The sequence below is a fragment of the Lithobates pipiens genome, unplaced genomic scaffold (genome assembly GCF_037356315.1).
Source record: "Lithobates pipiens isolate NorthernLeopardFrog02 unplaced genomic scaffold, aLitPip1_a1.2 Scaffold_18, whole genome shotgun sequence".
In the NCBI taxonomy this organism is placed as follows: domain Eukaryota; kingdom Metazoa; phylum Chordata; class Amphibia; order Anura; family Ranidae; genus Lithobates; species Lithobates pipiens.
The window spans coordinates 504,663,689-504,690,791 of NW_027507758.1; the positions used below are offsets into that span (position 1 = coordinate 504,663,689).

General features: G+C 43.7%; 1 protein-coding gene across 1 annotated transcript in view; it reads left to right on the forward strand.

The window, feature by feature from the left end:
- Nucleotides 1–1,090: 1,090 nt before the first annotated feature.
- IL20RB (interleukin 20 receptor subunit beta) overlaps nt 1,091–27,103 on the forward strand; it is a 71,904-nt gene continuing 45,891 nt past the window's right edge. Inside the window, exon 1 of the mRNA XM_077488690.1 lies at nt 1,091–1,470. Within this exon, the coding sequence (XP_077344816.1) occupies nt 1,398–1,470 (73 nt within the window). The 5' untranslated portion in view covers nt 1,091–1,397. The remainder of the gene's footprint in view (nt 1,471–27,103) is intronic.

Genomic DNA, 27,103 nt, shown 5'->3' on the forward strand with positions numbered 1-27,103 from the left:
AGAAAATTGAAAGAGAGAGAGAGATCACAGCAACTTTTATTCCTGTGTATCTTGAACTTGACTGAATTAGAACATGTGTCTAGAGACCCAGAAGAGGGTGCTCTGGGTCTAGTAAGAGACAAACATCATACAAGTTAATGTGTTGTCTGCTGAAAACTGTTGTGCTTTTTTCAAGGGCCCCAACTTTGCCAGTCAACATTTTTTTCATCATTCACTGTGACTGTTATAGAAAGTTAGGACCATCTAGTAGTCTCATAGTTAGTAAGGCAGACACCAGTAGATCCAGTTCAACCTGAGTGAGTGTCTACAATTGTCCCTATCCCATTGCACACTCACATCGGTCCCTACCCTCACAGAGCCCACAATCCAAGGTCCCCATTCCTATACTAGGGCCAATTTTGGACAGAAGCTAATTAATCTACCTGCATGTCTTTGGTTTGTGGGAGGAAACTGGAGTACCCGTAGCAAACCCACGCAGGCAGAGGGAGAACATGCAAACTCCAGGCAAGGAATGTCATGGTTGGGATACAAACCAGCAACCCGTCTTACTGCTAGGTGAGAGTGCTAACCACTACACCAGTGGTCATCAACCCTGTCCTCAGGGCCCACTAACAGGCCAGGTTTTATGTATTACCTTGGGGGAGATGCAGACTAGAATACTGCAATCACCGAGTGGCAAATGATATCACCTGTGATGTATTTCAGTTATCTTGCAAACCTGGCCTGTTAGTGGGCCCTGAGGACAGGGTTGATGACCACTGCACTACACCACTGTGCCACCTGAGGTTTCTCTGTTTCACGCAAACTAATGTTATTGTCTTATTAATTGTTTGTAATGTGGTAATCCTAGCCTCTTCTTTTAGGCTATGTTTGGAAAAATAATTTCTTAGAAATACCTTAAGGTGTGTTGGTAAGTGTTGGGTAAGGGAGGTGTGTCATCTTCTGGTGTGTAGAGAAGTCACACAACAATTCAGTGGCCAGCCATGGGGTGTCGCTACATATAAATACCTGTGTTTGTTATTGTGACTTGGATACAAATCAGGTCATATTTTAGTAACAATGCAAGCAAAAATCTAGCTTCATAAGGTCACTACATTTTTTTTACCTTGCCTTTTTAGTATTTCGCTCTGTCGCACTGAACTGCCTTAACATATATCACATAGTCCCCGTGAGCCGAGCAACATTCCTTATTGTTGTTTCATTTAACTGATGACATGATGGCTACGCCTCTCAGGAAGGCAGCTCAGGTTGTGGTGAAGAACAGGATTTCCAAGTCTACTTTAAATATACAAGTATACAGTATCGCTGAGCAGAGCTGCTACTGAGAGTATGGCTGTACAATGCCGTGTAACACATTGCAGTGTTATAACCGGACTGTCTTATAGGCTAAACAGAGAATGAGAACACTCCATAGATATATACTTCAAGCAATGCTGGTGTGCTTGGCTTCTGTCCATACGGTTTTTACAGGTAAGACTTTGTATGTAGGAGCATATTTTTACAAATACTAGATGGTAGCACCTGAAACATACCCTCAGGCATTGGTAGGATCACCTGGTGCTCGATCATAGATCTTAAAAGCCATGTAAAATGTGTTTTATTTTTATTTGTTTGTCAACCTGTACAAAATATTGTATGAGATTCTATCTATCTCACACACAGCTTACTTTTTGCTTGCATAATTTGTAACTTAATTTCATCAGTGTGACTGTGTTTTAGCATGGACAATTACATTGTGCATATTTTGATACAAAAATTTTATAAAGGAGAACAGATAAATTGGGAGAAATTAGTAGGACAGCAAAGAAAAACATGGTTTCTTCTCAGGAAACACTTAGACATGAGTAACAATCACTCTGGCAGGCACGAGATGACAGACTGGTTTTGGGCCTGTGTTACTAAGAACTGGCTCAGTGCCCTATATACTGCACTGTGCGCATTACTGAAACACCATGCTCTAAACTCCAAAGCAAAAGTTTTTTTAGTGTTTACTAATAGAAAATACTTCTAATCTCAATGGTTTTGATGCTGTTACACCAGAAAAGCTGAATACTGTGTAGCGCTTGGTTTCTTCTAGTAACTAACATCCACCATGTCACCCTGCTGCCAGACCTCCATATATCACTCCTGAGACAATGAACAGTCATTTGCATTGTATTGTTTCGTTTATTGAGGGATATAACCAGGGCAGGACTTAGGGTGGTGGGGGCCCCTGGGCTTGAGTCACTTTCAGGCCCTACCTTCTATACATTACCGTATTTAGTGGCGTAAAACATGCGCCGGCTTATAACGCACACCCTAAGTTTAGGAGGGAATTTTAAGGAAAAAACGTACATTTAAATGCCCATCAATGCTGCCTTATCAGTGTCCATCTGTAGCCTTGTCCAGTGTCACTTGCAGCCTTGTCAGTGTCACTTGCAGCCTTGTCAGTGTAGCCTTGTCATTTGCAGCCTTGCCCCAGTGTCATTTGCAGCCTTGTCATTGCAGTCTTGAAGTTTAAAAATGGCGCAGAGTCCTCTGTATCTTGGCAGCTCTTGGATCCTCTAGGGTCCTCTCAACGGCTCTCTGGTCCTCTCGACAGCTCTCTGGTCCTCTCGCAGTCCCGAGCGGAGCCAAGAGTAGCCAAGTGTACTCCCGTGTTATGTCCATCATAGGGTGGGACTGGGCGTGACTGTGAGCGAAGCTGAGCCAAGTACACTCGCCTATGTATCTCGGCGGGGCCCCCTATTGGACCGGGCCCATGGGCTTGAGCCCAGTCAAGCCCAATGGTAAGTCCAGCCCTGGATATAACTTAGTTGGGGAAAGGAAATATGGGATGCCCATAGAACAATTGCTTTGCCATCATATTTAAGAATTAGAAAGAAGTTTGAGCCTTGAAGTACTGATGTACACATAATATCTACAGTCACTTCCCCTGTATAATACCATGCAGACTATTACTCCTCCTCTGCGTATCTCCTGCAGACTGTTACTCCCAGGACTTCCACTCTCCTGCACAAACTTCCACTATAAATCATTACTCTTCCTGCCACATCATCCTCTCTTGACAAAAGAGACCACTCTGAACAGTCTTAGTTGCTGGCTAGAATTGGTTGCACTGTTACTAGGCCAGAGGTCTGCAGTACCACTCCTCGATTGTCTAGTAATTTAGTAGCATGTGTTGATTGGTGGACTACTGTTCCCAGATAGTCCAGCCTGCAAATCCTATGCCCTCAGGCTGCAACAATTTGACACTTTCCCCACAGTCTCTCCTCTGGCATGTCTCATCCAGAAATCCACTGTGGCCCACTCACCGACCTTCTCCTGCCCCGAGTACATGATGGAGAACTTTAACTGGGCGTATGTTCCAACAGCTTCTCCAGCCCCTCTGTTACAGAATACTTCATCCATGACCGTGTAAGGGTGAAGCTCCTTCCAAGCTCTCCTAGGCTCCTCCGCTAGACCTTGCACCCCCCCCCATGGGGATGGGGCCCCTGCTGCTGCTTGGTACTCCATTCTCAATGTGTCTCCCAGCTGACAACTCCTCCCCAGGAGGCTGTTACTTAAGCTTATATAGGAGACCTGCCCACTGCCAATTCCAGTTGGGGATTGGTCAGGGTTCCTTACTTGAGCTGCCTGCCACTCCAGTCCTAGGCCCTGCCCCGCTTTTCAAGAACATTCTCCCTGGAAGCAGGGGAGGCACCTCATGACTAAAGCACAGGTGGTCACATCCACTGCTGCACTAACTACTCCCTGCCCTCCAGATCAAAACAAACAGGCCTAACCTGAAGCATAGTCCTGCCCAAATTTACCAGAACTGACAGTTTCCCTTTACAAAATCCTCACTCTAGCACCTACTTATGGTAGAGGGTGCTACAACTGTATATACAGTATCTCACAAAAGTGAGTACACCCCTCACATTTTTGTAAATATTTTATTATATCTTTTCATGTGACAACACTGAAGAAATGACACGTGGCTTCAATGTAAAGTAAAGTAAACAAAATGTATTCCCCCCCTAAGTGAAAATGTCTATATTGGGCTCAATTAGCCATTTTCCCTCCCCAGTGTCATGTGACTCTTTAGTGTTACAAGGTCTCAGGTGTGAATGGGGAGCAGGTGTGCTAAATTTGGTATTATCTCTCTCAATCTCTCATACTGGCCACTGGAAGTTTAATATGGCACCTCTTGGCAAAGAACTCTCTGAGGATCTGAAATAAAGAATGGTTGCTCTACATAAAGATGGCCTAGGCTATAAGAAGATTGGCAAGACCCTGAAACTGAGATGCAGTATGGTGGCCAAGACCATACGGTGGTTTAACAGGACAGGTTCCACTCAGAACAGGCCTCGCCATGGTCGACCAAAGGAGCTGAGTGGATGTGCTCAGCATCAGATCCAGAGGTTCTCTTTGGGAAATAGACTGAAGAAGAGCATGATCCTCTCCCTTTGGAAACTGTGCCGCAGGGCAATATTCCAACATGATAATGACACACCTCCAAGACGACCACTGCCTTGCTAAAGAAACTGAGGGTAAAGGTGATGGACTGGCCAAGCATGGCTCCAGACCTAAACCCTATTAAGCATCTGTGGGGCATCCTCAAACGGAAGGTGGAGGAGCGCAAGGTCTCTAACATCCACCAGCTCCGTGATGTCATCATGGAGGAGTGGAAGAGGACTCCAGTGGCAACTTGTGAAGCTCTGGTGAACTCCATGCCAAAGAGGGTTAAGGCAATGCTGGAAAATAATGGTGGCCACACAAAATATTGACACTTTGGGTCCAATATGGAAATTCTCACTTTGGGGTGTACTAACTTTTGCTGCCAGTGGTTTAGACATTAATGGCTGTGTGTTGAGTTAGTTTGAGGGGACAGTAAATTTACACTGTTATACAATCTGTACACTCACTACTTTACATTGTAGCTAAGTGTAATTTCTTCAGTGTTGTCACATGAAAAGATATAATAAAATATTTACAAAAATGTGAGGGGTGTACTCACTTTTGTTAGATACTGTATATTGTACTTTTACTTTTCTATGCACTAAAAGCTCAGTTTCTAGGAAAAGCTTTCTTTGTTGGGTCAATACAGATATCCAGAGATTGAACAGAAGGTAAAACAAATGGGTGCTTTTGTTACATATGTTCTTTTTTTTTCGTTCAGTCACATTTAAAAATATATATTTTAAAACAACACGGGGTATCCTTAAATAAAGTGTATTTGCCTTAGTCCATAGCACCTAGTTTGGTCCTGTCTGCACTCCTTCCTCTGCAATCTGCTTGTGACACTTTTGACAGTTTTCCCCAACCTATCCATAGTAACACTTTGCATGCAGTTTACTCATCATACTAAATACAACTCTATGAGCTACTTTATTAAACATGTTACAACTCACAGCCAGTCATTTGTTTCAAGAAGCAAGGTTTGCGCAACATCAATAAAAGGGATACTGTATTGCAACACATTGTTATTATTATTATTATTAATAATAATAATAATAATAATAATAATACTCAGATGCTGTAGTGCTGTTGCTGTTGCTTGTCTTCCCTCTGCTTATGTATTCTTCATATTTTCTGATTTGTCATGTAGTATGGAAGGGCTACAAATCTTACATCTTTGAGGGTCAGGATCCTCATTCATTTGTAGGAATTATTTATTAGGAAACAAATGAATATTGGTTGCCCCCCTGCAATTATAACACAAAATGCCCATTAGATGAATAAATGCTAGACTTTAGGGTTGATTTAAACACTTTAAGTACGGGCCTATTTTTCAGACTTGCTGTTTAGAAGTTAAAATCATTTTTATTTTTTGCTAGAAAATTACTTAGAACCCCCAAACATTATATATATATTTTTTCTAACACCCTAGAGAATAAAATGGCGGTCGCTGCAATACTTTCTGTCACACTGTATTTGCGCAGCGGTCTTTTTTGGCAAAAATACACTTTTTTTAATTAAAAAAATAAGACAACAGTAAAGTTAACCCATTTTTTTTATATTGTGAAAGGTGATGTTACACCGAGTAAATTGATACCCAACATGTCATACTTTAAAACTACGCCCGCTCGTGGAATGGCAACAAACTTTTACCCTTAAAAATCACCATAGGTGACGTTTAAAAAATTCTACAGGTTGCATGTTTTGAGTTACAGAGGAGATCTAGGGCTAGGATTATTTCTCTCACTCTAATGATAGCTCACTTGTGTGGTTTGAACAGCATTTTCATATGCGGGCGCTACTCACTTATGCGTTCACTTCTGCACGCCAGCTTGGCGGGATGGGGCGCGTTAAAATCTTTTTTTTTTCTTATTTATTTTACTTTTTATTTTTTGTTTTTACACTGATCTCTTAAAATAAAAATGTGTCACTTTTATTCCTATTACAAGGAATGTAAACATCTGTTGTAATCAGTGGCGGCTGGTGAAGTTTTAGGATGGGGGGGCGCAAGACCCCGCCCATCCACGGTTGGCCCCTCCCACTTCTCATAAGCCACACCCAGAATTTGTAGAATGATATTGGCGTGTATCCAGAATTTCATTGTCCTGCAAATACAGTAGCTGTGTACATAGACATAGACTCCCTACCTACCATCGGAGTTGCACTGTGCTTATCACTGTTATATGCACATATTAGGCCCTATTTGGTGGTGAGGGAAATGTGTATTTGGTTTGAAGAACAGCAAAAGGAAGGAAGGATCATTGAATCTAGCCAAGTACAACTCACGCAATCCACAAACACTAAAAGATTCATTTGCATCAAGATCTGAAATGTAAATGACTGAATAGTAAAACACAACTCTTCAAGTTTACATCAAACTCACTGATGTGAACCACAACAAATAAAACACATAGGAAATAGGACAATGAGACTGTGCATACAGATTACTCCTAATGTGTTGCCAGTGGCACTATTAGCTTTAAAGTAACTAACGTAGCTGCGATAATTTTTTAAAGTTGAAGGGATTTATTTGGCAGTAAATCATTTACGTTAAGCAATTTTTAACCCTGCCACTTCTTCCAGATGAGTAGCTACAAACAAAGACTTGTATTACTGTACACTGTGCTTGAAGATGCTTGTTTGCAAATTTGCCCTTTTCCTGCGCAGTCATTGCAAGCTTTTTAATGGGGTGTTTGGGAGGGGGGGGGTAGGGCAATACAATACTCGAATTAGGAGCCATAGTGTGAGTTGCATTTTGTATTCACCTGTAGTTAACTGGAAGATGAAATCATAACCCACAACAACACTACATTGTGCAATTTGCTGGGTATAAATGGTGTCATACTAGGCACTACCAGGCCAGGATTGCCACAAAGACAACATAGGCAAAGGGGTTGTGTGGCAGGGTTCTCAGGATGGGGAAAGACACATAGCCACACCTACATCTTGTTGCTCTTAAGCAGCCCATAGACAATTTGTTTTTCTTTCCTTGTACCATGGACGGACACGGACACGGACACACACACACACACACACACACACACACACACACACACACGCAAGTTATACGGACAAGTGAGAGGTGTTAGTGGCAACAGATTACAGGTCAGTTGCAGAACAGTATTGAACAAAACCTGCCAACTGCAAATCCACACTCAACATTCTAGTACAATTTTCTGCACATGGAAAAGCAGATAAAATATTTAATAAGAAATGCACGGAGCACATTTACCAGATCATTTTACAGAAAAGAACAGATTATAACCAATGTGGACATTTAGAGCATGTGCAAACTTTGCAAAAATAGAATGACTGGTATTTGCCAAAACAAAACAAAAAATGCCTTTTTTCTTTTTTTGAGTACAATTAGTTTTCCACAAAATACAAAGGGCAGCAAAGTGCATACCATTCTAACAATGTACATAAGTTATTAAATAAGGATCAGATTTAAAAAGAATATAAATGAAGCTTTAAGTAGGTCTCTTCTACATGCATATTATTCTTCATTAAAGAAAAACATATGTAAAAAGGCCATTGGTAACTGCTAGGTTAACAGCTGTAGAAAATGCCAATTCTCTGGTCACAGACTCCACTAGTATAGAGCTTGGTCTTTGATTTTGTTATGGATTCAATACTGTTACTCCAATGGTAAAAGAACATGTGACTTGGAATATGGCAATCTTCCTGATTAGGACAGACACACAGACACACAGACACACAGACACACACACACACACCACTTACCTGACTGTGTGCTCTCCGCAGCCGCTCCTCTCCTGCACTCCCGCTCTACTCCTCTTACTTCCTGTTTCCTCTCTCAGGTGAGATGGGAGAGAGAAGACAGGAAGTGACATCTGAGTCAACTCAGATGTCAATCAAACTGCCCGCCCGGCCGTAGTAACACATACTACAGCGCCGGGCGGAAGCTACTCAGCGCTTCAGAAAGCGCCCTGAGGCGGGCTAAACGCCCGCAAATGAAGCGCCACGCCTGCAATCTCATGATTGCATTGGCGTGGCGTTTCCCGGCGTGCAGTGTGACCGGCGCTCGAGCACTTCCTTAAAGAACTTTTTTTTTTTTTTTAAAGGGGCAGTTTTAAAACTTTTTTTTTTTTTTTTTTTTTTTGTGACCACACAGGGGGGGGCGGCGCCCGGGCGCCCCCTATGGACGGGCCGCCACTGGTTGTAATAGAAAAAAAGCATGACAGGACCTCTTAAATATGAGACGTGGGGTCAAAAAGACATCAGATCTCATATTTACACTAAAATGGAAAAAAAAAGAAGAAAAAAAAAATGTTGTTTCAGGGAAAAAAATAAAATAAATGTCCCTTTAAGAGCTACGGGTGGAAGTGAAGGTTTTATGTGGCTTTCACCCTGCAATTGTATGGAGCTGAGCGGGGACCATCTTCCCCTCACTCAGCTCCATACCAAACATGGAAGAGGACGCTATCGCTTCCTCCGCTGCCGGTGGCTCGGGTAACCAGCGGAGGTCACGAAGAGTGGCGGGAGGGGGGTTCTCTCCCGCCCCCTATAAAGGTGATCTTGTGGCGAATTTGCCATAGAGACCACTTTTATCTGAAAGTAGACCCCCCCACTGAAGTAGTGGATATCAGGGTTATGGCAGCTAGTTGCTGCCAAAACAACAATATTACATTTCAAAGTACTGCTATATAATGACGGTGGGCGGTCTGGAAGTGGTTAATAAAGGCAAAGAGACTGTGCACTCTACAAAGTGCATTTGCACTATGCAAGTGCAGTTGCTCCTGAGCTTAGCAAATGAGCAGAAGCTTTGCTGACTTCCATTATCCAATCACGGGCAAGCGAAAATGCTGTTTTTTTAATATTCCTTGCATGTGATTGAGTATTCTTTGCACAGTGAACCTTTATCTCAATTACTAAGCTATGGAGCAACTGCATTTTACAAACTGCACAGTCTATTTGCCTTTAGTAAATCAACTCCTTTGTCCTTTCATGAAGAAAACCTGATGCTGCCATTGTTCTATCAGCTTTCTTGTGATAATAATAAAGCTACTTTCACACTGAGGTGCTTTACAGGCGCTACAGCCCTAAAACTTCGGCCTGCATAGCGCCTGTAAAGTGCCTCTCCTGTCTTTCTGGTGTGAAAGCCCGAGGTGCGCTTGCAGGACGGTAAAAAAAAGTCCTGCAAGCCGCATCTTTGCAGTGCTATAGGAGTGGTGTATACACCCCTCCATAAGCGCCCCTGCTCATTGAAAACAATGAAGCAGCGCCGCCAAACCGCCGGCATTGCGCAGCCGTGGACGGTTTTAACACTTTTTTCGGCCGCTAGTGGCCGAATAACGCTGCTAAGGCGATGGCTGCCCCAGTCTGGAAGTAGCCTAAATAGCAATGAAAAAAATGTTTACAAAAATAAACATGAAAGGATCACAAGTACACACACATGTGCCGTTACACATGTACATAGTAAACACCTATCAGACAACACATATTCCTCGCACATGCCAGAGGTAGAAACATTTTAGGGATATCATTTAGATGTAAACTGATGAGCTGTAAAGATTTTTACTGCCTCTACTATTTACATTTTTAGGTAATGTAGTGTTACTGTTTCCTAAGCGCACCCAAATATATTTAAAGAATAATTCCAAGTATTGGCATGATATATATATATATATATATATATATATATATATATATATATATATATATATATATATATAGTTACATTGGTCCATCTTCAGAAAAAAAAGCAAAAAAGCAAACTAAGGCCGCGTACACACGGGCGGACTGTCTGACGGACTTGGTCCGCTGAAACGTGTTTCAGCGGACAGTCCGCTCGTGTGTGGGCTTCAGCTGACTTTTTCAGCGGACAGTCTGGCGGACTAAGTCTTTCGGAATTTCCGTAATATTGTCCGTCCAACTTTGGTTTCAGCGGACAGTCCGCTCGTGTGTAGGCAAGTTGGACGGACTAAGTATGGCGCATGCTCAGAAAGGATTTACACGGCCGAAGGTTGCAATGCAGTGTATTGGACGTCGTATTTCTAGTCCCGTCGTACGTGCTGTACACGTCATCGCGCAAGCTTTCAGCGGACTGTCTGTTCATCGTGTGTGGTCAAGTCCGTTCATTCAAAAGTAGGACGGACTGTCTGTCGGATTGTCGGACGGACTTAGTTGGCCAGACAGTCCGCCCGTGTGTACGCGGCCTTAGTCAGCCACCCCACACTATATATAACATCTTGTACTCAAAGAGGAACTGCAGTCACATAATTTGTAATAAAAACATCTTTGCCATTCTGAAGCTTCCCTCAAACCACTTTACATATTATTTTATATATACTGTGATTCTGTACTTGCCAAATATGCTGCAGAAATCTCCATCCACCAGGTCTGGCTGCATCCATTTTAACTGTGGGCAGCTGAAGCTGCTGTCTGTTCACTTCCTGGATTTACGCAGATACACAGAGGCACACCTCCAGCTCTGCAGCTCTCATTGGCCCTCTTATGACCCATCCTCCTCCCTTCCTGACAAACTCTCATGAGTGAGAAAGAGAGCTGTGCATGGTGTCATAAGCCTAGGCTTTTTGCCGGACAAGAAAAAGGAAGTGGTCTGTATAAAGTATTTACTTACAGAAAAAAAAAGTTTTACTATCCAAAGTTAAAACAACAAGGGTAGAAGATTAAATAGATGGAAAGATGAAAACATGACTGAAGTTCCACTTTGAGTATAGTTACACTTTAAATTTAAAAGAAAAGATCATGAAATATTGGTAATATGCATGTTCTGGTAATTACAGAATTCTGGGCACAATTCCCATTTGCATAAAGCTCTCTTACATGTTTTTATAGCTTTTTTTATGTTCTTACATTTTTATAATAGCAGTGGATTATTCACTCTACTTTAAAGCCAGCAGCATGAATCTGAGGTGGACTTTTAGGCTGGGTTCACTTCACACCTATGCATTGCTGTAATGCATATTATGTGGGTTGGTGCACTGTGGTGGCATTCTTTCTAAATGGCACCTCACTGCACCTGCATTGCAGAGAACCGCAGTGCATGGTTACACACTATGGTGGTGTGTTGTGGCTTGCTGCATTGTTGTTTTTTGTCTGTTGTCAAAATACTTGTCTGTTTTTTTGTCCATTACAGTACCTGGGCAGCCCATTCATTTTAATAGCCTTCTTTAACCACTTGACCTCCGAAGAATTACCCCCCTTCATGACCAGGCCATTTGTTGCAATACGGCACTGCTTTACATTAACTGACAATTGTGTGGTCATGCGACAGTGTACCCAAATACATTTTTAATCCTTTTTTTCCCCCCCCACAAATAGATTTTCTTTTGGTGGTATTTGATCACCTCTGCGTTTTTTATTTTTTTTGGGCTATAAACATATAAAAGACTGACAACTTTGAAAAAAAAAACTTTTACTTTTTGCTATAAAACATACCCAGTAAAAACTCGAATTTCTTCATCAATTTAGGCCAATATGTATTCTGCTAGATATATTTGGTAAAAAAAATCCCAATAAGCGCATATTGATTGGTTTGCGCTAAAGTTATACCACCTACAAACTATGGGATATATATATTTTTTTACTTGTGATGCCAGCAATCAGCAACTTGTAGCCAGACTACAATATTGCGGCGGACAAATCGGACACCTGACACTTTTGAAACTGTTTGGGGACTAGTGACACCAATACAGCGATCAGTGCTAAAAAATATGCATCTATCCCTGTACTAATGACACTGGCTGGGAAGGGGTTAACATCAAGGATGATCAAAGGGTTAACTGTGTTCCCAGGTTGTGCTTACTCACTGTGTAGAAGGTTTTTTTGACTGGGGGAAGGATTGAGCTGTGTTTCTGCTTTTACCTTCTCTTTTGACAACGTAAATCTGCCTTGTTTACATAGGCAGATTGTCGTTCTGACTCTGTCCTGTGTAATCGGCAGATGCCGGCAGACATTGAGTCCACGGTACCCACTGCTGGGCTCCTGCTGTGTGTGATCACAGCAGGAGTGGGTTGCTGAGCACACCCTAGACCCAGCAGTGTTAGATCACTTGCTAGGTACATGATCTGGCACAGAGTGGCTGCCCTGCCGCAGTATAAGTACAGTTGGCGGTCCGCAAGTGGTTAATACAATGCGCGTGAACACAAGACATAATGAGCATTAAAGTGTGTGTATTCATTTTCTGACCTTTGTTTTTTACAAGTAAAAAGCAGTATTTTTTCATAGAAAATTACTTAGGACCCCCAAACATTATATTTTTTAGTAGAGACCCTAGAGAATAAAATGGTGGTCATTGCAATTTTTTATGTCACATGGATTTGGGCAGCGTTTTTTCAAATGCAATTTTTTGGAAAAAAAAAAAAAACATAGTAAATACCCCAATTTTTTTGTATACTATGAAAGATGATGTACCTAACCTAATGTGATGCTTTAAAATGGTGCACGCTTGTGGAATGATGGCAAACTACAGTACTTAAAAATCCCCATAGGTGGCGCTTTAAAAATTTCTACAGGTTACCAATTTAGAGTTACAGAGGAGGTCTAGTACTATAATTATTCCTCTCACTCAGACGTTTGAGGTGATATCTCACTTGTGTGGTGTAAACACTGTTTATATTTTATTACCTTTTTAAAAATTTTACACTGTCCTTTTGTAAACATAGCTTGCGATAACATAGCATGACAGGTCCTCAAATTTCTCCTCTAACCTTAAAAGCAAAAGATTTAAAAAAAGTAACCTTTTGCTTTAAGAAAAAAAAAAAGACATGTTCACATGGCTTGAGAACCAGAAGTGACGTCGCTCTGGTCCTCCAAGGGCATAGAGATGAGCGATGGCCATCTTGCCATTGCTTATCTCTATGCGAAGAAACTGTCGGCACCGGATGTTTCCAATCGGTAACATTAGCCTGGGAACCAACGGAAAGCAGCGGGTGGGCACCTCTCCCGTCATTTCTAAATGTGATCCCGCTGCAAATTCGCCACTCGGATCACTTTTATTGGAAATCTGGCCGCCTAAGGGGAAAAAACTATACTGGGGTTATGGCATCTAGCACCGCAACACAGGTGGTTTTAACTCCTTCTTCTGCCGCTAGCAGGGGTTAAAAGCGTCCCGCTAGTGGCAACAAATCAGCACTTAAACAGCGGTAAACTGCTGCTAAAACGAGCAGCACTTTAGTGCTAACGCGAGGGCGGCCCCAGTGTGAAAGGGGTCTAACGCCTCTCAAATGCCTGCTTTTAATGTGAATGTGAACTTAGTCTAAGGTTCCTATAAAATTAAGCTGAAACAACCAGTGTAGGTTATTGGGGCAAACAGAACCCAGATCCTTCATGACCACCAGTAACTGCAGGCAGGTCATGTCTGGAGGGCAGGGCTGGCAGTCTGCCCTACATAGCTTTCTGAAAACATTACAGCGCCCTGTCTCAGTACTCCTCAAGAGTCCATAGTTCTGTGGGCTAGCCCCAGGGGGACTTATGCAAATGTCCATCTGGAGGACTGGCCATTCCTAGGAAGACCGAATTGCATTCAGACTACACTGGGCAATACCTACATGTGATATTATATTTAGGAAAGTGGGCATCACAGACATTCAAGCTTGGATGGAAAGAGCCAGATGATGGATGTCCTCCAGCCAAGAAATGACATAATCTATCTCACTTATTGCAGCTTCTAGTGCACACTGTGAAAAGCTTGCAGTATATGGTGAAATCAGAGTAAGCAAGGCTGAAGTTCTGCTTCAAGAATGATAAGACTAGCTGGAAGCATTGCTTAGGATTGTGCACTGAACACTGACTATTGGATAAAATCTGGGGCAAGAATCATCTAAAAAGTATGTTTAAACATAAACATATTTGTGTGTAGAGCTCAACAAGTTAAACTGGTTTGTAAGTAAAAAAACTAACCTGAAAATATGAGAAATGGCATTTGAAAACAAGGCCCCGACAATATTGTGATGTGGTGGGAGGCTTAGATCTGTTGGTAGATAGCTAAAGCTGAACTCCAGGAAAATAGCTAAAGATACAGATGAAATACACACAAGGAATTTCACTACATGTGCATATCTCCATTTTTGAGATATGCACATGTAGGCCAAGCATATGGGCAGGTGGGGCCTACAGGGGGAGATAGGTTGTTTGTCACCTCCTCCATGCTTCCCCATTAACTAGTTTGGCGCCAAGAACTGGGTCACATGGAAGGTGTTGGCTCTTCTAGGCTATGTTAGGCACTGAGTTAAAGGGTCGCTTTATTCACACAAGTGTCATAACCGTGCATACTGGTATGTTTTCACGGCTGAGGGTGCCATAGGGCAATACTCAACCTTAAGGTGGGCGTCAAGTATTAGAGATGAACATACACCATGCACACTGACACCACAACTGCTCTCCAGTTAACTCTGGGTTCCTGTGTCAATGCACTCCTTCTTTCTAGTCTGCATTTAGAAACAACAGCCTGAGCCTTTGTCCACATCCACCTGAAGAGCGATTTCCACAACTACTCCCAAGTAGTGGAGTGGGCCCTGCCGTGCACTCAATTCCACTCTTGAACTTCTGTACCTCTGCACAGGATGGTTACATCTGCGGTGCAATCTGTCCCCATTGCTATGGGGTACACGTAATCGATAGTCTGCTTATTACACTTCCGGTTACACTCGACAACCACATATGTCTTCTCATTACTCCATTCCTCATGCATACCTTCATACTCCAATGTGTTAGGACCCACTAGGCAAACCCTGTGTGTGCCAGTTACTTGCAATACAACTCTCTATTAACTTTGGACCAGGCAGTGATAACGTTCAACATTTTACTTAATAAGGGCACATAGTAGACATTTCACAGTTAAACAGGCAAGGCATTATACGTTCCTAATTCCCTGACTATAACTACAGACTGAGTGCTGCCCCGGCATACCTGAAGAAGTGTAGTCCAGCAATTACAGTACTTCAGAGGCACTCTCATGCAGATGCAAGTCCTTCAGAGGCATTCTCCAGTTCTGGTGTCTGCAGGGCAAACTCCAAGTTATATGCTTCTACACGTGGGCATTGGTGAACAACATTCTCCTGCTTCTCTGGGACTCATCCTCCGTGTCAATCCCTTATAGGTCTTACAACCCACAGCAGTGCTAGACTCTCTCCCATTGCTCTGCTTGGGGGCAGGAAGGAAGGACGTTTTTTTTTGAGCCAGACCACTGACTCAATTTATATCTCATGGGACAAAGTGCACCAGACCCAGAGCAGAACCAAGATCAAGAGACCAGGCATGACATTAGCTCTTATGCTGCGCACACACGGTCGGACTTTTCGCCAGGAAATGTAAAGTCCGACCGTGTGTATGCTCCATCGAACATTTGCTGTAGGAATTTCCGCTTACAAATGTTGGAGAGCAGGTTCTCAAATTCTCCAACAACAAAACTTGTTGTCGGAAAGTCCGATTGTGTGTCCATCACACAAAAGTTCACGCATGCTCTGAATCAAGCAGAAGGAGCCACACTGGTTATTGAACTTCCTTTTTCTCAGCTCGTTGTACATCACAGCGTTCTCACGTTCAGAATTTTTGGCCAACATTTGTGTGACCGTGTGTATGCAAGACAAGTTTTAGCCAACATCCTTTGGAAAAAGATCCATGTTTTGTTGTCAGAAAATCCGATCGTGTGTATGGGGCATAACCCTCTCAGCTTGGACAGCACCTAACTAATCGTTTCAACCTGCCCACACACGGCCCTGTCACACAGCACAGGCAGACAGTGCCCTAGTATTTCTCCACTGCAGTTACCTAATGCACCAAGGTCTTGTCCCTGCCCCCAGCCTGTGATTGGACAGTAATAGTGACGCAGGACACTGATGAGCTCATCTCTTTGTCACTCTGCTTCTCTTGTCAGGAAGCTCAATGTTTGCACATGAACACTGCACAGCTGACTGTCTCTTGTATGGTCTCCTTTTTAGTCTGGAGCTTTGCTGAGCAGTAGACTGCTCAATACCAAGTCAAAATCAGGTACACTTGATGATGATTTTTATTGAAAATGTACCTACATGAATTGGTGAAGTTCAGCTTTAACCTTAAGGAAAGTAAATCACTATTTTTCCAGTCAGAGAAGGTTGGGCTCTGGCTGCTTCTGTTCTGTAAACTGAGACGTGCTAGTACAGTGATGGCGAACCTTGGCACCCCAGATGTTTTAGAACTACAATTCCCATGATGCTCATCTACACTGCAGAGTGCAGGAGCATCATGGGAAATGTAGTTCCAAAACATCTGGGGTGCCGAGGTCCACCATCACTGTGCTAGTATGTAACTGCACTTCATGACACATTTCTGTGTGAGTGCCAAGTGGCAGGTTTTGCCTTTACCAACAATATGAGAGAATCCATACCTGGTTGAATGCTGTGTTTTACATGCCACAATCAAGTACTCTTGTGAGTATTTGAAGTATTTTAATAATGAAGTTTTAATGAAGATTCTGCATGAGACTGGTGTGATCTTTGTTATATATATATATATATATATATATACATACATACATACATACATACATACAGTGTCTTGCGAAAGTATTGAACTTTTCAACCTTTTGCCACATTTCAGGCTTCAAACATAAAGATATAAAATTTTAATTTTTTGTGAAGAATCGCCAACAAGTGGGACACAATTGTGAAGTGGAACGAAATCTATTGGTTGGTAGGCGATATGCCAAGAGAAGGCCGCATACCTTAAGAAAGTAAATGGATGTTTCTGTAGAGAAGCGTGTTTTAAGAGAAGTACTCTGAGAAGGGAAATGGGTGGGTGGGTACCTTGCACTGGAACCAACACAGACCGTTGTGGGTGGTCTGATTAAATACCCTCCAGGCTCCTCCCATAATTACAGGCCACCATACTGGCCCTCTTATTTATGGTCGGAGCCCTCCGCTCTAAGAGATATGAAAGAACACATAAACACGTCACAAGACTAACAACATAAAATAGACCTGAAGTGTGCCTTGTGAGCTGGGGGGTGAGCCCTGGTCTGCTAGGCAATATGCAAAGAGAAGGCCGCAAAAGACTTGGTTAGGGAGGTAATTATTAATTTATGTACAACAAGACACTACAGGGCAAAGTTGCTGAAGGCTCATGACATTTCCACTTGTGGTTTGGGGCTGTATCGAGTAAAGCAGGTGGATTCTCGCCTGCCCATCTTTTGATCACGTGGTCTGGGACCCCGTTTCGTGAGGCTGCTGATGCTGCTCCAATGCGAAAGAATGTCCAAGAAAATGGCCAGGGTCCAGGCCTAATTTGCTCAAAAGGAACCTGACATGACTAATGAACTGGTTGCTGCCTGGGGTACTAATCGGGAACGGTAGTAATGGGCTGTCCTGCGAGGGATCAAAAAGGTGAGCCAAAAATTGATCTAGAATGGACACGGGGCACCAGGCTTTGAGAGTTTGGAAAGGTTTGATGTCAACCCCTGGACTGGACTATTGTGTTTTGGACACCCTGAGGTGCAAGATGAAGTAAGTCTGATGGCGTGTGAGGTGGCGTCTACGTAACACTTTACAACTGGGACGGTGACTGAATTCACTGGGGCGTAAGAAGCTGTAGAAAGCCAGATAGATGGCTGCTTTAATGACCAGGCTGAATTTAACCAAAGGAGAATGTGACAGGATGAAAGACACGTCTCGGAATATGGCGCTGGTGATGGGTAGCCGTTTGATACTGATTTGGGGTCATTGCCTGTGAATACCACACAACATGGTCTTGACCATATGGGTGGCAAACAAGACAGTTTGGATCTCGTAAGGGGATGAAATACTGGATGTCAGCTGAGTAGAGTCTAAGGTATTGTGTGACAATGCCAACTGTGTGTGGCGGCATGATATGAAGGCTAGGATGTGATGGAGAACTCCTGGTATTGCTCTGGGGTTTGAGGCTAGTAACCTGACATAGAACCTCTAGGCTGTACGGTAGGCCTTCAGAGTGTTGTAAGATAATGAAAGATTAATAAGGCAGGTAGCGTCGTGAAAGTGTTGTTTGAATCCGAGGTTAGCTACGACCAGTGTGGGATAAGAGACATGGTCGGGTCGGTTCCAGGTTCTTGCAAAAATAATGAAGCAAAGTTAACGGGTAGGTCATCGGCCAGATTTTTGCGTTTGTCTGGGATGTGGACGCATAGGACGTTAGATTGGTGCTGTGGGGATAGTGGCACCAGCCTGCGCAGGAAGGCCATGATGGCCAGCGTCTAGGACCTTCTTTATTTATAATACTAGCTGTGGCTTGGTTGTCTGTGGTGAACGTCACTGTTTGTCCTGCCCAGTTGTTGCACCAGACTTGAGCTACTGCAACAATGGGGTAGAGGTCGAACAAAGAGGAGGACTAACTGAACCCAAGAATCAAGAGGATTTCTGATGGCCATGGCCCTATAAACCCAAGTTGGCCAAAAATTGAGGCTAGGACCTGTGGAGGCTGTGGTGTCCATGACTACCTGAGGTGAAGAGAGAAATGCTGAGGGAATGAACATTGGCATGCCATTCTAATTTGTGAGAAATGCGACTCCCATGGGCAGATCCGCTATAGCTGGCACATCTTAATTTAAGGATTTAGTCAGGGTCTTGTACCTGGGAGAGAAACACTAAAAGGTGGGAGATAAAGGATCACCTTGAGTCTGGCTGCTGCCCTGGCTGAAAATGAGCGGTGATAGTCAAAGGATGGGCACCCTGCGTACTTGTGACCTGCTGCATGCAGATACGGGTCCAATTCTACCTTTGTTCTAGGCCAAGTTGTGTACTGCTATGAGGAGGGATGCTAAGTTAACATCATTGTCATCCAAGATGTCCTCCTAGATGCCCTGCTAGGACAAGGTGTGCAGGGAAGACAGTGGTGCAGATGTTAGGTGTACATGTAAGTGAAGGTACGGGAATGACGGTGGTGACTGGAGCTGGTAGGGGCACGGCTGGGCGTACCTCCAGGGCTGTCACTCTGCTTGGACTTCGGTGACTGCTGTTGACAGTGTGGTCACCCAGGAGTGCAGCTGAGTAGTCGCAAAGAAGATAGACTGAAGTGGTGCTTGGAAGGGCTGCCACTGGCAGTGGAAACAGTAGCCTAAAAGGTTGGTTTCCTGGCTGCGGCACGGTAGGATTTACTCCTGCGACAACGTTCTGTTATGATGTTTTTTTTTTTATATATGTTTTTTTTTCTTTGTTGTTTTTTTTATTTTATTTAACGGTCCAAGCACTTGTGAGACTGTAAACCACCGCTTGCTGAGCCCGCAAAGGGTGATGGCAGGGCTGAGGCAAAGTCCTCACTGCCTGCCTGTGACATGGCATCAGCTAAAAGCAACGGGGGGGTGGGTGCGTATGTTTGAGGTAGGTTGCGAAGGTAGGAGGGGATAGTTGCGTTTGGGTAGATAAGATGAAAGTCGGAAGGAAAACAAGAACAGGACAAGGAACGACAGCCATAGTGACAGTTGGTTTGTGCTCGAGCGCTGTTGAGTGTGACTTTAGAAAACTCAAAAGAATGCGTGACAACCGAGGTGAGCCAGGAGGTGACTGGCTAGGTAACCGATAGCTCAGGTGTCCGTCTGTGCTTGGCACAGACTAATAAACCAGAGCGCCCCAGGGCGGACTGGGGTGGGTAGCTGAAGTCTGGTATACTAAGTAGGAATGTTGCGATCTGTAGTTAATTGACGTGGGTTCGGTCTACTAACGCTTGCACTGCCAGCAAGTATGGAGATAGGCGACCTTGTCTGCGTATTGAAGGCTTGTGCTTCGAAAATAGAGTGAAGTGCACAGAAGTATGTGACAGTTGCTAACGCCTCAGGAGCAGGTCAAATTCTGTATGTGAAGTAAAAATATGTAGTGAAAGAGTGTTTAAGAGAAAGGGGGAATCCCATTGAACTACACACCTGACTTTATGCCCTAGTTGTGAAGTCGACTGGTTGGGGGCGAGAACTGAGTTGACCGGGAGCCTGTAGTAAGGTGACATGAGAATTTTGTTTTGACAAGGGGGATTGCAAAGAGCTTTTTGGGGCAAAGCTGGCCCCCTGGTGAAGATGCAAGCCCTCGACAATGGGTTTTTATTCTTTTTTTTTTTTGGGTGAAAGACAGTCCAAGTCTGGCATAGGATGGACCAACTGGCAACCTTACTGACCTGTTGGGGAAAAGGGATAGAGAAAACGTATGAGTAGCCATGTTGCTACTGGAGACGTTGGCTGTTTTTAAGCCAAATGCAGAAAGACTCGCAGCGATTGCAAGAATGCAGCCTTGTTGAAAGGCGAAAGAAAATTCTGATTATGTAGGAATGACCGTGCGCAACACTGAGCAAATTGGTGGAGGGAATTGTGTATGATCGTGCATGGATAGACTGAGAAAGTGAAACGTAAGTGCTGCTGAATTCGTACTGTCGATGTGACTAGTTTGAACTGGGCTATAGCTATGGAATAGTCTGTGAAAGATTTGACTCATTTAAATCGGTGATGCAACAGGATTCGGCTCGGTTGTTAGAGTTGCGTTTGGCAAGGACTCGAATCGTTGTGGAGATGCTGCGACTAGACTTGAATCCTCCGTAGATGCGACTGAGAGGCTCGTATATGGGATCCGACCGTATCGCTGATGATATGGCTGGGTTCGGATTGATTGAATTGTGATGGTGGTTGAAGGGGCTCACGTGCGCGTGAGTCCGGTCATGGATCCCGCGGACTCGATCCCTGCAGGGATACCTGCGATCGTCTCACGAGGAGGCTGAACGGAGAGATGCTGAAGTAAACAGCATCTCCCCGTTCTGCCTAGCAACAAGTGACACTGATCTCTGCTCCCTATGATTGGAGCAGAGATCAGTGTTCACTAACACACAGCCATGCCCCCCACAGTTAGTAACACACCCCTAGGACACACTTAAACCCTACACTGCCACCCCCTGGTTAACCCCTTCACTGTCAGTGTCATTTACACAGGAATCAGTGCATTTGTATAGCACTGATTGCTGTATAAATGACAATGGTCCCAAAAATGTGTCAAAAATGTCCGATGTGCCCGCCATAATGTCGCAGTCACAATAAAAATTGCTGATCGTTGCCATTACTAGTAAAAAAATATATATATTAATAAAAATGCCATAAAACTATCCCCTATTTTGTAAACGCTATAAATTTTGCGCAAACCAATCAATAATCGCTTATTGCGATTTTTTACTAAAAATATGTAAAAGAATACGTATCGGGCCTAAACTGAGGAAAAAAATGTTTTTTTTAATATATTTTTGGGGATGTTTATTATAGCAAAAAGTAAAAAATAATGCGTTTTTTTTTTCAAAATTGTCGCTCTGTTTTTGTTTTTTTTAGCGCAAAAAATAAAAACCACAGGGGTGATCAAATACCACCAAAAGAAAGCTCTATTTGTGGGAAAAAAAAGAACGTCAATTTTGCTTGGGAGTCACATTGCACGACCGCGCAATTCTCAGTTAAAGCGACGCAGTGCCGAATCTCAAAAAGTGGTCTGGTCTTAAGCTAGCAAAATGGTAAGTGTACAGCTACATCCTAAGGGAGTGAAGTGGTAAATACTTGTTAGGTCTCTCAACAATTAACTGCAGGCTGATAAAAGTGCATGCTGTACATGGATTCTGGAAAATATTTTTCTGACTTGTATTTGCACTCTACTATCGATGTTTGGATTTCAAGATAATGACTGCCTCCCTAGTTGCAACTGCAGATAAAAAAAAATTATGGTGAGCCAGTACAATATTATATTATATTTAATTCCCCCCCCCCCCCAAAAAAAAAATATCCTCTAAAGTTGAGTATTTATGTGTAAATTCTTTATTCTTAGTATGAGAGACATATCGCAGGGCTGGAAATGAAGCAATGTACAATACCATAATGTAGTGTAATACAGTGATAAATGAATAATGAACTCTCAGAACGGGCATTCATAAGCAATAGTAAATGTAATGTAGCATTATACCAAATCACAGATAAAGTCAGGAGTAATTAAATCCATCTCCAGCAACATACTATAAGCTCACAGTATTTTAGTATTTATCTTAATTTCTATAACTTAACACATGGGGGATAATGAAATAAAAAGTTAGAGGGGGTATAGAAAAAACGGCAAGGTAGGAAGAGAGAAGTTAAAGCAGAACTTCACCTATAAAGGGAAGATCAGTACCAACAACCCCACCCCCCCCCCCCACCACCACCACTATTGGAACTTTTTTTTTCCTTGGAGTAGGTACCAATTTCTAACAGTTGGTCCCCCGCCTGCCATCTCCTGGGACATGTCACACGTTCTAGGAAGCTGCAGGTCCATTCAGAAAATACCCCCCAGCCTGCAGGTGGCAATATAGAGAGCGCCACCGTGCAGTGAAAGAAGTCTGCCCGTTCTCACTCATTCTATCTCCTTGTCACATGGCTGGAGGGAGGAAAAAGAAGTTTCCCGACATATCTGTGACACCTGGTATACATACAAGAGTCTTTGCTACATCTTAATAGTGGTTTGTCGATCGCATTGGGTTCCTGGTTGGACGCCCTCTGAGCTGTTTATCCCGGTTGGGTGTTTAGCCGCAAGCTGTTTGTTGCTTGCCTCTGTTAATTGGCACTCATTGGTGATGGAAGATTGCACATTTATATCACATTATATCAGTCGATAAATTGGACTTTATTTGATTTTTCATTAAATCTCGCACCTACTTTCAATTCTTTGCTATCACATTCTTTTGGACTTTTATTTATTTAAAGCGGAGGCTCACAAAAATTGAACCTCCACTTTTTGGAACCGTAAAACAGGTATTTGCACCCACTTCCAGGCATAGACTCCCATGGGAGTCTATGCCTCTTCCTGTCCTGACGTGCTGTCTGCTGGGACACACACGGGTCCCAGAGACAGCGCGGACCATTCGCACTGCGTGGCTCGCGCCTGCGCAGTAGGGAACTGGGAAGTGAAGCCACAACGCTTCACTTCCTGATTCCCTCACCGAGAATAGCGCCAGCAGCAGCCGAGAGCCGAGCGATTGCTCGGCTTTTGTTGCCGACATCGCTGGACTCCAGGAAAGGTAAGTGCCCATTTATTAAAAGTCAGCAGCTGCAGTATTTGTAGCTGCTGACTTTTAAAAAATTTTTTTTCGCTGGACTCACTCTTTAAGTATTTAATCTATGTTGTGATTATTTATTAATTTTTATTTCCTGACGCATCATGGCAGCACACACATTGGGTTGTGACTCCGCCTCCACAACCTGATAGGACTGGTTAGCTATAAGATTTGAAGAGGAGTCCACTGTTGCATTCTCCTTTTTTTCCTCACCTGAATGGGACATCATGTATTCGCTCGGTTAGCAGATGGAGCCCCTTACCGCACCACCCCAGCTAGGTTCGGCCTCTCCTACCTGGAAGCCCCTGACTGTACAGTCTCTAAATAAGCTATAACGCAGGGGCCCCACTATGGTGGTCTCAGGGGCAAAAACAAAATCCAAAATCCTAACAAAGCCTTAAAGAGTTTTTTTTAAGTTTTGCAGCGGTCTTCCCCTGTTTTGTTTCCATCTATTAGTCTGCTCTATTTACTTTTCCCCACATACCTCTTTCCTTTGTTTCATTTTGGTTTTCCTTTTTTTTCTCTTTCTTTCCTACTTTTGCCTCTTCCGTGCATGCTGAGCTCTGTAATTCTACAGTGGTATGTCCTTTCCATCATGGCGGCCGCGTTTGGATGCTCGGCGCTCAGGAAGTGACATTTCCTCTGCCCTCTCCATTTGCCAGCATCCAAGATGGCTCAGGGCGGCGCGGGCGGCCAAAGCGCATGCGCGGCCGTGACGTCACTCCTCCGGCGACGGCGGTCTATTTAAAAACTACCTTTTCCCATTTCTAATGTTGCCTGTGTTTTCTACACCACTCTCCATCCTGGTTTCATCACACAGCCTGCTGCCTTGCAAGACAAGTCCTCCTTAGTCTCTGGTAAGGTTTTTTCTATCATCTTTATGACACTTTACCATTTATTCTATGTCAGCACCTTCTGCTTATACTCTGCATTAGCTCTCACACTGAAAACCTCTGGTCACAGGTATACTCTATTCTGCCCTATGGAGACCACTGCCATAGTAGACCATCCAAGAACTACAAGGTAAGGGGCGCATGGATTGGTAAGTAGTGAAGAGGAGAAAAGAAAGCACTGCCCATTAATATCTTTCATTTTGGTAGTTCTGGCATGTCATCGGGGTCATCCCATTCTAAACGGAAGGAACGTTCCCCCTCAAGACACTCCCACTCTCCGCGTAGTCGGTCAAGATCTTCCCGTCACCACAGAGTGTCGTCATACTCGCACCAAGAGGAGCACCATACCCGTCCTGCGGTTAATACCTGCTGGGTTTGTGGAGCGCAAGCATTACCTCATAAACTTGTGTGCCAAATCTGTCTGGAGGAAACAACTCAAGATAAAGAAGCTGACGCAAGAGAAGCATCCAACATAATAAGAGACTCGGTTAAAGAGCCAATTTTACAGGTGACAGCATATGATCCAATTAGGTCATCTAACTCAGCCTCAACCTCACACACTCCTAAGGATCCAGACGACTCCCCAGAGGAAGATGAACCCCTGACCCCTACGGTTTTCGACTTTGCATTGATAAACCCATTTGCGAAATCAGTTAAGGAGGCGATCGGTTGGGAAGAAGAGAGAGACGCCCCACCTAAGTTACGAAAATATTTCCCTAACCTAAAAAAAGACCCGGAAGTCTTTCCCTTTATCGAACAGCTAGAAGAGCTTATAAAAGATGAGTGGCAAAAACCAGAAAAAAAATCTGGTTTAAATAATAGATTAGCAAAGCTCTGTCCCCTAAAAGAGCCAGCAGTGAACCCTCTTATCTCCGCTCCTGTGGTAGACTCCTCACTAATGCGATTAGCTCGCCAAGTAACCTTACCAATAGAAGACGCCGTAACATTTAAGGATCTGATGGACCGTAAGATCGACCTCGATCTTAAAAAAAGCCTATTCAGCAGCGGGTGGGGCTTGTAGGCCAGCAATTACTCTAGCAGCAGTCGGTACAGCCATCACCTCCTGGACATCCGGCGTGAAAAAATTAATACTGGAAGCAGCAGATCAAGACAAGATTATTTCAGCGCTGCAGGAACTCAGCCTAGCGGGTGATTTTGTAGCAGAGGCGGCGGTGGACGTTATACGGTCTTCAGCAAGAGCAATGCTTGCCTCAGTAACCTCAGTAACCTCAGTAACCTCCAGGAGAGCACTCTGGCTGAAGCCTTGGGTTGCTGACGCAACTTCCAAATCCAGTTGGTGCAAGATCCCTTATGACGGTACTAATCTTTTCGGTTAAAAATTTGATTCCGCAATATCAAAGGTCACGGGGGGAAAATCGGTTCTAATACTGTCTGACAGAAGATCCAAACAACAAAAAAATCCGCCCTTCAGACGACACTTGCCCGAGAGGTATCGGGACGCAAGATCTTATAGACCCGGGAAAGAATTCAAACGAAATTGGCGAAGCACACAACCCTCTTTTGTGAGAGTCCAAAAATCAAAGACAACCATTCCGGGAGACCAACAAAAATCTTTTTGATGCCACGCATGCCCAGCCCGCAATAGTAGGTGCGAGGCTGAGGCTATTTGCCCAAGTATGGATAGACAGAATAAAAGATCCCTGGACGATATCCACCATTCAGCAAGGCCACAGGTGGAAGTTCAAGCAAAAACCACCAAAAAAACACTACAGGCCCACCAAACTACCATCTTCGCATCTGAAACTGAAGCTTTTAGTCAAATACATCATGGAGTTGCTCCAGAAGCAGGCAATCGTAGAAGTCCAACAGGAGCAGAGAGGAGAGGATTTTTACTCTCCCCTTTTCTTAGTTTTAAAGAAGACAGGAGACCTGAGGCCTGTGTTAGATTTAAAAAAGTTGAACCAAATGATTCTAGTCAAATCTTTCAAGATGGAGAGTCTCCAATCAATATTACTAAAAGTAGGAGAGAAAGATTGGATGCTTTCGGTCGATTTGTTCGACGCTTATCTACACATTCCAGTGCATCAGACCTTTCAAAAGTACCTGCGCTTTGCGATAGGCAAACAACAACGACCTAATTCGAATGTTTATATCGAACAACGAGTGGTCTCTCAGTCACAAGACCTTTACTCTTCTCACACGCAAGTGGGGCACTCCAGATATGGATCTGACAGCAACTCCAGCGAACTGCAAGTGTACCCACTTCCTAGCAAGGACCGCCTATCCAACAGCAACGGGGATCGACTGTCTCCACCATCCTTGGGAATTTCGCCTAGGTTACATATTCCCACCGGTGCCCCTGATAGCCAGGTTTCTGGCCAGACTGAGGAGTTCGTCTTCCACAGTAATAGTGGTGTTGCCCTTCTGGCCCAGAAGACCATGGTTTCCGACCATCCTGCAATTAAACACAGAGGAGCCTCTCCCACTTCCGCCGTTCCCAGACTTGCTCTCGCAGGGGCAATTCATACACCGTCACCAGAGCGATTACAACTGACGGCTTGGAAATTGAAAGGGAAAGGTTGTTAGATCAGGAGTGTTCGTTAAGAGTAGTATCTACCTTACAGCAAGCAAGGAAGAAATCGACAAACAACATATATAATAAGATTTGGGAGAAATTTTCCGCAATAGCCCAACAGCAGTCCTGGAACCCCCTCTCTCCATCAGTCTCTCAAATGTTAGAATTTCTACAACTAGGCCTAGAGAAAGGGTTAAGGTCAAGTACCTTAAAAGTTCACGTCTCT